The 13,345-nt window shown below is 41.6% G+C and overlaps 1 protein-coding gene across 1 annotated transcript in view; it reads left to right on the top strand.

Moving 5' to 3' along the window:
- The window catches only part of LARP6 (La ribonucleoprotein 6, translational regulator), a 289,220-nt gene extending 277,795 nt beyond the window's left edge, over positions 1-11,425 (top strand). Inside the window, exon 3 of the mRNA XM_044078566.1 lies at positions 9,279-11,425. Within this exon, the coding sequence (XP_043934501.1) occupies positions 9,279-10,352 (1,074 nt within the window). The 3' untranslated portion in view covers positions 10,353-11,425. The remainder of the gene's footprint in view (positions 1-9,278) is intronic.
- Positions 11,426-13,345: the final 1,920 nt, after the last annotated feature.

Genomic DNA, 13,345 nt, shown 5'->3' with positions numbered 1-13,345 from the left:
AGACTCCAGAGCATTAGACAGATGGGGGAAGAAAGTATATACATATGCAACTTTAGCAATGAGGGCCTTAAACTGCCAGTTTCACATGCTAAAATATCAGCAATATTTGATGTCTCAGTTGAAACAAAAAATGCTTCCAAATTCAGATCTTCCTAATTATAAGGAAATGCAGGATTTATTGCATGCAGCTGAACAAGTGGGAAATCATACTTTGCAATGTGGTTTTGAGTCATTAGAGGCCTCATGTAGAGCAGCAGTTACAGGGTCTGTCATTAGAAGACATGCTTGGTTAAAAGAACAGACTTTACCAGATATGTTAAAGAAAAATTATTGGATGCACCTTTGCAGCAGGATGTTTTATTTGGAGTTGAGGCAGAAGAGGTATTAAAGAAAATGGAGGATAAGCAAAATTTATGCAAACTGTGAAGGATTTCTTACAGGTTCAGCCTCCTCGATTTAGCAGAAATTGGCCAACAAAGAATTGGTCCTTTCCAGTTACAGACGGACCTCAAAAGGCCAGATACAGACGTCCAAGAGGCAGAGGTCAACCACAAGGTCCTTACAGGCCTCGACAATGGGGTGCTTCAACCCAGAAAGAAGGGACAGGCCTCAACCTTATAAAAAAAACAGCCCCAATGACTTCCCACTACAGCTGCCAAACACTTCTCTCTTGGCAGCCCCCTTGGGAGGAAAACTGGCACTTTTCTGTCACAATTGGCATATGATCACCAAAGACAAATGGGTTCTCAACATTGTTTCTCAAGGTTACAGGTTCCACTTTCACACTCTGCCAAGGTTAAAAGGAATGCCAAATCTGCCACCAAATCAATGGGCAGAGGCTCAAAGACAAATTACAGCACTCATGGACATGAGAGCTATTCAAAAGGTACCAACACAGGAACAGGAACAAGGACAAGGATTTTACTCAAGACTTTCTGGTTCCCAGAAAGGACAAAGCCTGGAGGCCCATTCTGCATCTTTCTTCTCTAAACACTTACCTGGATGTTCTAAAATTCAAAATTTTGACACTACAGCAGCTTCTTCCCATGCTGGGCAAGAAAGCTTGGCTCGTAACTTTGGACCTCAGACAAAACTGCAGAAGATACCTGATTCTTAGCAGGTTCAATGCATTACCAATTCTCTGTACTGCCCTTTGGCTTATATACAGCACCCGCTTATCTACTGCACCCAGGGTCTTTACAAAATGCCTGGCACCAGTAATTGCATTTTACAGACAAAAAGGAATTCAAATTTACCCATACTTGGACGACTGCCTTATTCAAGCAGAGAGCAAAGACATTCTTCTAAAGCATCTGGCGTTTGTAAAAAGATTGCTAATTTGCCTAGGGTACACAGTAAACAAAAAGAAGTCAAAACTAGTGCCCTCACAAGAGAGAATATTCCTGGGTACCAGCTTAAATACAACGGCCCAGATGGCTTATCTAACGCCAGACAAGCAAGGACAACTGACTCAATATTTCCAATTGATGGCAACAAAGACCCAACTCCCTGCAAGAAAAATTCTGCAGGCCTTGGGTTACATGGCATCTTGCATACTACTAATTCCTTTTGCCAGACTGCATATGAGGAAACTACAATGGTACCTAAAGAGTGTCTGGTCTCAACACTGCCACAGTTTGGAAACAGTAATACCACTCATTCCTTGCCTTCAACGGGAGTTTCAATGGTGGGCTCAAGCCTGTCACCTCAAGGGACAGCCTTTCACTCAACCTACAGCCAGGCAAATACTGACAACAGATGCATCGGATTACGCCTGGGGAGCACACATGGCAGGAAAATGTATTCAGGGCAAGTGGCCCGCAGAATAAAGGCATCTTCACATCAATCAAAAAGATGCTAGCTGTACAAAATGCCCTTCTAGCTTTCAAGGACCTTCTGCATCCAGGACAACTACTACTAAACACAGACAACACCACAGTTAAGTGGTACATAAACAAGCAAGAGGGGGCACTCATTCTTATCCCCTCTGCAGACAAGCCATGACCTTGTGGAACACAGATCTAACCTATCAAGTTCATCTGCAAGCTCAATTCCTGCCAGGAGAGAGAAACACACTGGCAGATGACTTAAACAGAAACATCATGGATCTGCACAAGTGGAAATTACATCCACAAATATTCAGAATGATAACACACAAATGGTAGAGCCCGGACATGGATCTGTTTGCATCCCCAATGAATTGCCAGCTACAGAAATTCTGCACAAGGACTTGCCACCCACAAGCATGGAAAGTGGATGCCCTCTCATTCAGCTGGAAAAAACCTACAAGTATATGCTTTCCCACCACTACCTCTCCTTTCAAAGGTACTCATAAAAGCCAGGCAAGAAAATCCAAAGATGATCGCGATTGCCCCAGACTGGCCACGCCAGCCCTGGTACCCAATCTTAAAGAACTTAGCACAAGGTCCACCCTGGATTTTACCTCAAATCCCACATCGTCTGACTCTGCAAAACAATCGGATACTTCACAGCCAGCTCAAAACTTTAAAAGTGGCTGCATGGCAGATTCCTTAGTCAAGCAAGCAATGCCTCTCTCCAAAGCTGTTATGGATGTCATTCTGGAAGCCAGAAGGCCTAGCACCAGGAAAGCCTATTTGGATAAATGGAAGAGATTCTGTGCCTGGAACCAGGCTCACAGCCTTGACCCTCTTGTCCCAAATATTCCTCAGATACTACAATACTTAACTGAGATGCTGGACAAAGGTCTCTCCTTTTCATCCATCAAGATCCATGCCTCTGCAATCTCTGCTCATTACAACACGGACCCACCAATTTTTTCTAATCCTTTGCTAAAACAGTATCTGAGGGGCTAAAAACATAAGACCGCCCCGTAGAGCGCCAACTCCAACTTGGACCTCAACTTCATGTTCAGCAGACTTAAAATATGTCTCTTGGAAAACTGCTCTGCTCCTGGCAATAACCTCAGCAAGAAGTTTCAGAATTACAGGCACTAATGGCAGTGGAACCTTTCATAATTTTCCACCAAGACAGGGTGTCCTTAAGAACAAACCCTACTTTTATGCCAAAGGTGGTATCAAGTGTGGCTCTAAACCAAACTATCCACTTGCCAACTTTTTATCCAAATCCACAGAATAAAGGGGAGAGACTTCTGCATTTCTTGGACATACACAGGCAGTTACGCTTCTACTTGGGTAAAACGAAAGCTTTCAGAAAAACTGAGCAATTGTTTGTAGCATATGCTGCAGGAGTACAGGGAAAAGCCATTTCAAAGCAGACCATTTCAAAATGGATAGGACACTACATGTTTCTGCTATACACACCATGGGAAACCTGTACCTAATAGCATTAGGTCTCATTCCACCAGGGCAACAGCCACTTCAACTGCCTACCTCAGAGGAGTACCTACCAAGGACATTTTGGTTCATAGGTTCATAGGTTGATAGAAACCTGTACCTAATAGCATTAGGTCTCATTCCACCAGGGCAACAGCCACTTCAACTGCCTACCTCAGAGGAGTACCTACCAAGGACATTTTGGTTCATAGGTTCATAGGTTGATACTAGGCTATCAGCCCTAGGGCCTATACAAGCCTAGCCATAACAATTCCCTGGCTATTTCTTCCCACATTATTTACTTGGAAGCAGCAACTTGGAGTTCTGTACATACCTTCAAAAGCATTGCCATCTGCCTCTTTACTCCAAATCCAGAGCTGGCTTTGCCACTGCAGTGCTGCAGGGCCTTATAGCCACCCCTAATGCCTTATAGAACCAGATCCCTACCTCAGCTTTGGGATTCTACCCAAGTGTAATGACTGCAGCAGTGTAACACAAACATAGTACAGTTTTGTACCTACCATAAATGTAGATGTTAGAGTGGATACACTGCTGCAGTCCAGGTTACCCTACCTCCTTCCCCTCTTATTTGCTGGTACTTACCTATGCCTTCTACCCTTTGCTACCTATGGGGAGTATTTGCTGGTAATTGAACGTTTCTGATTGCTTTTCTTATGTATGTTTTATTAGCAATTTGCATTGCCTACCTTTTTGGGGGCACCTGACATCTGTGGCAAGAAAAACTGAAGAGAATGGTGTTGGCTGCATCTTGTATACCGTGTCACACTGACGTCAGGAAAGAAGCGACAGCAACCAATGCCGGACCAAGACTTTGGAACTCTGGCTGACTGAGGGACCGCCTGACTGCAGGATAACCCAAGTGTAATGACTGCAGCAGTGTATACACTCGAACATCTACATTTATGGTAGGTACAAAACTGTACTTTTTCAGAAAATCGGCCAGCAAGATTCTGCTTCTGGACTCCATACAAAAAGGCTAGGAAGATGGATGTCTTTTCTTTCGTTGGACAGGAGTGTTCCTATATGCCTTTCTTCTGATGTCCAGGGTAGTTACGAAATTTAAAAAGGAATCAACTCAGGATCATTGGGGTGGCTCCCTTCTGGCCCAGGCAACAGTGGTTCTCTTATTTTGAAAATGGCTGGGTCAATGACCATCAGCTTCCACACAGTGATCTACTCACACAACATCAAGGGTATTTGATATTCCTCCAACCCTGATCAACTTCAGCTGACTGCCCCAAATGGTCTTGATTCTCTTTAGACACCTGTTTACTGATGTTATGTACTAATGGAGTCAAGAAAGATTGAAAATTATATTAATAAATGGAAAAGATTTTGCAATTGGTGCTAGCAAAATAACCAGACCCTATTCAGGGCTAGTGTTTCTCTTGTTTCTCAGTATTTGTGATGGTTGCTATCCTCTGGCCTTCTTATACCTCCAAGATTTGAGAGCAGGATCCATGGGCAGACTTGGTGAAATGACAATGCGTTCTCATGTCAAAATGTTTTTGAAAGGGGTTTTACACAAGAAGCTTCCATGCAAGTGTCCCCCTCCTTCTGATCTCTTGTGTTTGTGAAGCTAACACTGGCTCCATTTGAACCAGCTAATCTTGCTAACTTGATTTTTTTTTTCTGCAGAGACTGATCTTTGAGAACTAATCCTTCTGAGCTTATTTTAAGTCAAACTGTCAACGTCATCATTTTCTTTCCTGAACATGAAAATCTGGGAGAAAGTATGATCCATCCCTTGATGTCCACAGCCATCTCTAAATCTTGTCTGAACTAAATTTATCATGTCTTTGTCCCTTCTTACCTTCACAAGAAATGAAGTGATATCTGTCAAAACACCGTTTCCAAATGGCTGTCTCAGGCTGATGCCTTTTGTTATATTCACAACAAAATCATTCTATGCAGGGTCAGGGCCCCCACTACTAGGGGACTTGGGTTCATGTGTAGCTTTTTAGAAAGTTGGCTTCTAGAAGCAGCAACTTGGTCCACTATGCATACTTTACAAGACCTTCCAAGCTTGATTCTTTTCCAGGTATAGATCAGGCTTTGCTAGAATCATGCTGAACAGGCTCTTGTACCCTTCCGTGCTACCTCCCGAATAAAAGCTGGGTAATCAGTCCATATAGCTTGGGCTACTGCAGCAGTAGTTAGTAAGATGACTAGCACAGTTGTGTAAGTACACTTACTATAACTGTAAATGAGTGATTACTGCTGCAGTAGCCCTTCCTCCCCTTATTTTTTAGTGCGTTTATGCCAGGGTGTGAACACTTTTTTAGAACTTGGTCCGCTCAGGGTTCAGTCTCCCTTTGTTGGTATGAAATCCCTGAAGGGCTTAGTGCCCAAACCTGTTTTTTATTCCGCTCAAGCTGACTACATATATGGAAAGCATCCTGAAACTTTGGAAACTTGATTCTTATCTTTGGTAGGATATAACCCACAGCTAAGGCTACTACAGCAGTGATCATTCAAACATACTGTTATAAGGTTGTTGCACAACTGTACGTTTTTTAAGAATTTGAGGACGCAAAAGTTAGATTGGTTGAATCTTCTTTAGGAGCTTCTGAACTTAAGATTTGGTAATGACCTTGAAAAAGAGAGGGGATATATTGTAAGACCTTGTGCAGAAGGAATGAAAATAGGGTGGATTGTTTGAATATGGGTGGGAGAGTATGAGGCGAGTAACTTTCCTTTTCGGGAGAGGGAGGTGGAAAGTTTTTCCCTAGAATTAGTCTTGGAAAATAGTAGTTTGGAGATCACCTAGGGTTATCCTTGTCTGCTTTGGCCTTTAGTTGCCAACGTCTTTCTGAGTTTGAGAGATGTGCTTGTTGGCATTGAAAGGGTTGGTCCAGGATTTGTCTAACTTTTAAATTGTTTAATATTGTCAATAAACCAGGGCTTGGGTGCACCACATTTTCAGTTTTTTATGGGGAATATTGTATTCAGAAGTAGGACTTGTAGAATGTGGAGAAAGCAGAGAAAAAAAGTCAGTAAACTAGAGTGAGATCCCAGTTATTGGCCATTTCAGGGAGTATGGAATGTGGACTGTCCAGTTTGGCTGATGCTGGATAATGCCTTTAGTGTGCTTCAGTGTCGCAAAAACATCCATAATAGGAGGGGGGCTCACCAAGTTTGTTAGCAGGAACAATCCTTGCTTTGAGGTAAGGATGTCAAAACAGCTCAGAAGGTGGGTAGTTGGCTCAGGAGTTTAATCTTTCTTGCTGAAGATTTTTTTAAGCAGAGATATATGCCTTATGTAAGGTGAAGGTATGGTCGGCCTAGACCACATGGAAAACTAACACGGGATACATGCCGCTATTTAGTATGAAGGTGTGTTCCTATCAAATCAAAAGTAGAGGCTTTATAGCTGGACACTACCTCTCAACTGTCCAGATTTTTGCATCATTTTTAGTCTGTACCTTGTAAAATTTGATTTTCTGGCAAATCACTGAAGATCAGTCATTAAATTGACATACAATTCAGAAAATGCATGCTAGTATAAATTTAGAAAGTTGCTAGAATAGGATTTGCAAGACCAATATTTTAAAATCTGTCCACATTTTTGGGCATTTGTCCCCCCATTATTTTAGGCTTTCTCCAGATATTTGAGTTTGACAGGTATGGTGGACACTGAGCCCTACACAAACCTTAATTTTGCTAAACTGCAACAACTAACTGCCTACTTGAGAGTAAGACTGCCAGGAGAGAGAGGTGGGGAAAAGCAAGACCAAACATTCCAGGATAACTCTGACTTCAATCCTGGTAATGTCTTATTGGAGTAAGATGGGCATAATTTTCACCATTACTAGAAGGGTAGCTCCTCTGAGGCTTCCATCAGTCCAGCTGATGATTTTCTTCCCTCTGGGGAAACTTGTTAAATCTCCACCTATAGTCAGCTCTTGCAATTTCAGACCAAGGAGTGTTTCTTCACAGCCCAGCCCTCCGGGACCCATAATGCTGCAAAGGTAAGTTTTCCAGAGGGACAGACAGAAAACATTTTTGAAGCTTTATGGGTGCTTAAGCTACTCTGTTATGAAAATGAGCATGGTGTCCGTTTCCAACTTTCAGGTGGGGATGCATTCCTACATATCCCCTCCCTCAAAGTTTTGGATCCATTCCTTCCATACAGCATATTTAATGCAGGAGAAGCTTGTCTTGCCATCTTTCAAGCCAGTAGCATTGGCAGATCTTAAACTTTCATGGGAAATTTGCTTTTCCTGGTATCTGTAACATTACTTCAGAGTTCCAGGCCTTTTTGGAAATGCCAGACAAGAGGATTTTCTTTTTCAAGCTGGGTTCTCTTGAAAACACTGCTATATGCCCAAAGTGGCCCAAGTGTTTAATCAGACCATCTTTTGGTCTCCTTCATACTAACAAAAGGGAGTGATATTTGCATTACAGACTGAGATGCTACGTGGAAGGAACAAAGTAGTTTTGGTAAGAGTTGCCTCTTGGTAGCCTTTACTAGAAGCAGAGAAGGAAGAGGTCACCAAGCAAGTCTGTCCCTTAAAGCCAGGGTAATTGGCTTTAGTGATGCACCATGTTTTTGAAAAAACTGTCTTACCTGTCCTGTAAGTGGAACTCTGCATTTACAAAAGCTTAACCAGGCTCCAGCTGCAAGTCAAATCCTCCCCAAACCCTTGCCTCATTACGTGTTTGTTGAGTGAGTGATGTAGTCTAGCAGAGCACTTTGCAGTGGAGAGTGGGCTTTAGTGTTTAGCTGCGACATCAGCTAAAGTGGCCTTAGTGCCTGCAAGCGAAGTTCTAAACCTCCTGCAGTTGGGCCTTCCATTCCCAGATTTAGTGCAACATTCATTGTCCATAACTTTTGAGCATCAACTACAACTTTAATATTTCTCATCACCAAATGAGCATTTCTTGAATAGTTGAGTACAAGGGGACGTTTCCACCTTTAAAACTGAGTGAATAAATAATTGCTCTAGTAATGGTATACCCAACTTCTGGTCATAAGCAAAAATAACATAGAACAGATTGCCTTTCATAAAGTGCTGTCAAAAAACTTACTACTACTACATTACTGCCCATCCTGTGTTCAAATAGTTGGGGCCACAAAATTAACTTTAGGATTTGGGAGCTACACCAAAATGAAATGCAGCACAATATATTGGAGTCCTTAACCACACACAATGCTGTGGTTAACTCCAGGGTCATCACTTCCAAAAACAGATCACCCAGCATGCCCATACAGGAAAAATTGCTAATTGTGTATAGGTATCTCTTCTGGAAACTCCAACCCACAGAATGAATAGAAGTAATGCTGACTTTAGTAGTAATTTAGTAATCCCATTCCAAGTGGCTATGGGAAAAGTGACCCTTTTTTTTTAATGACACTTTCAAACTGTTATGGTGGCTCTGGTCAGTTTGGAGTTAAAAAATCAAATGCTTACAAAAGCTACTCCCATTTGACTATACCGGCTCTGTAGGATTTAAGGGGGATTACAGAACATTACTGTTTTATAATTAGGCTCATTTTGGAACCAGGAATATCTACAAACTTTTACCTGAAAGGGCGTGTACATGTATGCAGTAAATATACATAATAAAATGTGCAGTGTATGCTGAGTATATGCCCATTGTAAGGGAGTGAAGACAACTAAATTAAGGGTATGCCAAGTCATACTTTCAGTGTGCCTTTAGAGTAAAGTGGATGCCTCAGCATCGTTGAAAACAGCTGTTAAATGGATTTGTTTGTTCAGCATTATTAGTGACTCATTTATAGCCTTTAGACAGCAATACTGATTATTGCAAAAGTTTGAAATATTACTGCAGATTCTCTATGTAGAAACAGTATATGCTAGAGATCTCTGGATTAAGTTGTAGTTGCTTGCTGTTTCTTGCTTATTCAGATTGTCTGTCATACAAATTAAACAGCCACTAAAGAATTTTTCATTTTAATTTTTTTAATTCTGCCCTTAGGTGAAGCATCTTACCAGAGACTGGAGAACCACAGCTTATGCTTTGCGACAGTCCACTACTCTGGAGTTGAATGATGAGGGCAGAAAAGTTAGAAGGAAGACTCCAGTTCCAGTCTTTGCTAGTGAGAATCTCCCTAGCAAGATGTTGCTTGTATATGATGTTTACTCTTGCCCAGCTCTACAGGCTGTAAACAAGGATATCGAAAATGCAAACGCGCAAGAGAAGGTCATGGAGCATCTTTTAAGGGTTTTTGGAGTGTATGGAGTCATCTCCTCAGTTAGAATACTAAAACCTGGCAAAGATCTTCCTGCGGATATTAAGAGGCTTAGCAATCGATACTCGCAGCTTGGGACACTGGACTGTGCAATAATAGAATTCGAGGAGGTGGAGTCTGCAATAAAAGCTCATGAATCCATGGGAACTGAAAAGGACAATGAAATGGACATGAAGGTGATTTTGATCGGTATGAAGCCTCCAAAGAAGAAGGCATCAAAAGACAAAAATCGGGAGGAGGATGGAAACAAGAATGCTCGCAAAAGCAAGTCTATGAACAAGAGAGTTGAAGAACTGCAATTTGGAGTTGATGAATCTCCAGTGTATAGTTCTTCAGAGCCAGATAGCAACCCAGCGTCACCATCGCTTGACAGAAAAGTGAAAAATAATAAACTGAGTCCTGCTTCCTATCAGAATAATCACCTTAGCCCCAATGCTTCACCAAGATCAAGTCCATGGAACAGCCCATCAGTGCAGCGTAAAAATGCAATGCAAAGAAGATCTCCATTGGCTGCAGACAGCAAGCTGACTCCTGGCAGTAACCCTGATGCTTCCTGGAAGTGTCTGGACTACTCTTCAGATAGCAGCATCACTCCTTCTGGTAGCCCTTGGGTGCAAAGGAGGAAACAAGCCCAAACAGTGTCTCAAGAAAATAGTCCAGCTGGTAGCCCAATGCTTGGAAGAAAAATACAGAATGCTGATGGGTTGCCCCCTGGGGTGCTGAGGTTACCCAAAGGTCCTGATGGCACAAAAGGTTTCCATAATGGAATTAACAGAGGCAGATCTCTACAGAATCTTTAAGTCTGTGTCCTTAAAACATTAACTCTCTGCTTTTTATGCCTGGCAAAAGACAATGTTCATTTGAATCACTTAAATATAAATTCATGTAAAGCTCTTGATATGTATATTTGTAAAAGTAGCTGGAGCAGCATTATTTTTATATGTTTTAGTTGTGTACTTCAAAGACCTATATAAAAAGGTATGGGCATTTCCTTTTTTTCTGCCAGGCATTTGAAGCTGGACATTTTTTTTTATTTTGTTTTCATACAGTTTTCTGTAAGTGTATTATATACTGAATCTTATTTTGTTAGCTCTGGCCTTGGAATTATGAAAATGATGCTGTTATTTGGTGGTAGACTTGACATGCGGTTAGGAGGAAATAGAATTCTGAAAACTGGACTTTTTGCGTTGCTTTACATACCTGAAAATCTTTATACATGAAAGGGACCAAACAAAGCATGTCTTAAAGTATTTGCAGTGGTAGAAATAAAAAAAAAAAAAAAAAAAATGCGACTCTCATTTTGCTACAACAGTAATGACTGTGGTATTGGCTTTTCAGAAAAATATCCAAGAAAATTAGTGTTGCAGAGTGAGGTTTGAAACTGAGGTTGCAAGCTTTAGTATACCAAACTCTGTAGAGGGTTTTTGATACTCTGCCAACTAGTCCAGAGCTTGACTGTGCTTGTTACAACACCTGGCAAGTAGTGTAAGATTTAGTTTTCTGTACTTCATGGCGCTCCTTGGTCTAGGTGCTTCCTTTGAAAGAGGTCTCGATTACTGTGATTACACTTCTCTTGGTGTACAGGAAATTTGACCAAGTCAACATAAGTGTGACTTGTGCAATCTTTTAAAAATAGATGTACTTAAACAGGCATAGTTTATTACGGCAGCTGTTTGCCTTAGTTTAACAGCACGTGTACTGGAGGTGGGGAGTTAAGTTTGCTGATCAGCAGTGCTGAGATCGTGTTATAGGTGGGTCTCCATACCCAACAAAATGTGAAGCTGTTGCACATCTTACTTTACTGCAGCAGGGCAGTATTCTTCAAGTTGACAACTGGAACAAAAATTAAAAATGTAATTTGTGACCTTTGAAATAGCTTGAGTGTGTACTTGTTTTTTGCACTAGCAGAATAGGACTGTGCTTCTATCCCTTTCAGGAGGCACGTCTTTGATTCTTGCTATTTTCCTTAATCAGGAACCTTTCTTAATTTTTTTGAGCAGTTTAGTTATACATACTACCCCCAAATGTAGCGGCCGCAGATTTAGTGGCATAAGAGTGGCACTTAAGTTCAACACAACTCACTTAACTTTATGTACATTAGTCATGTCCCGTCTAGGTAAGTTCAAGGTGCTGTCTGTAGTGCATGGAACATATATGGCTTGCGTTCTTGTGATTTATCCAACACCTGCTTTTAAAAGAGACTGCATCATGTGCTAAGGTGTGTATGCAGTCCTTGTGCCTGGTTTAAGGGGGCTCATGCAACCCTGGTTCCTTAGTTTTTACTGCCATTGTGTGCAGGTCCAATTTTTATGCATAATTAAAACATGTTTGAGTCGAGCTTAAAATCACCCCCCCCCCCCCCCAAATTTACAAGTATTGACAAGGCCAGGAGCATGTCTGTTTGATCCTTTGTTTGGTGAAACCATCTTCAGCAAAGTATGTTTGCTAAAATTACTTTTGACAGTGAAAGTTTGCCTCTTTCTCTACTGTTACGACTTCAAAGTTGGTTTATGGAAGTTTGGGGGGGGGGGTCCTTCGCATGAGTGTAAGGGAGCTTACAATGCCCCACCAAAAAAAGTTTCCGTGGATGTTTAGAAAAGGTTTTCAATTTTGTAAAACTAGCTTTGGTGAGCTGGCATGAATCCATTAGGGCCAATAACACAGGAGGCTGCCTTTTTGGGGATACTGGAGTGTGTGGTAACTAAAGCTGTAATTGTAGTCCTTGCAAGGTACAGTAGTGAAACATGCACCTGGTCTGCCAGTATGTTGCATTGTGACCAGAAGCCTGAAATGAAGGTCATATCACTGGGCTGGTATTGCAGGCCCTGATTTGGCTTGCAAAAGGTTAGGGAGGCAACAAAATTCCCCTTTTCTTGTAATCTTACATTCTAGCCTTCCATGACTGTGTCGCCAGATATTTTATCATAGAAAAAAATGGAGCATATGCTCAAGTAAAGTTAAGGGGAAGAAAGCATAGAGTTTTCAGAAGGCTTTCATTGAAGCAATTTGTGTAGTTGTGATGGAAGTTTTTCATGAAGGGGCATGAAAGATGGTAGATTGCCCTTGGATCATCTGGCTCGATCCTATGGTTTGGATCTTTTGAGTGTATTTAGTCTACAAACAACTTTATTGAAGAGGTGCCTACAGCACTTGCTAGAAGGTTTGAGTGTGGGGCTGTCCTTGTATATGGGTAAGGTGACACTTCAGGATGGTTGCTTTGATTTTTGACTCCCTTCAGATCACCACCCCTAGTACCAAGCAAAGCTGTTGACTGCTCACCAACAAGGAATTGAGATTGTCCTCCTAAAATCCCATCACCCTCTTGCTCGGTTCTCACATTTTCATGTTCCTGTAGAGGATATTGAAAACTTGTGTATGCTGTGGTTAAAGATAGTAGGACTATGCAAGATAATTGAGTGGTCTGCAAATAGCCAATGACTGGGCCTCTTGCTCCTCAGAACTATCCTTGGGCTGCCCTTTCCTCACTGATTGGTAGAATCTGGTATTCATTGCTGCTATTCTTTCAGAGAGACATGAGGTGGTCTATGTGCTAACCAACCAAGACTCTCTTCCTGAAGCCTTAGCTATGGGAGGCTGAGGTTCTAGTTTATGGACTAAAATTTAAGGTTCATTTGCTACATTCTTCCTTGGTAGCACCTTTCATGAGGAACTCCATCTCTGGAGAAGCATTTAACCTCCAAATTTATAGCAATAACTTTTTTGTTGCATTCTCTAGTGATATTAGAGGAAAGAGAACCCTGGGATCTCACTGTTTGTAAGCTTTTTGTTATAG

The sequence above is a fragment of the Protopterus annectens genome, chromosome 7.part1 (assembly GCF_019279795.1).
Source record: "Protopterus annectens isolate FY-2018-M chromosome 7.part1, PAN1.0, whole genome shotgun sequence".
Lineage (NCBI taxonomy): Eukaryota > Metazoa > Chordata > Ceratodontiformes > Protopteridae > Protopterus > Protopterus annectens.
This window is presented reverse-complemented; position numbering and strand designations above follow the sequence as displayed.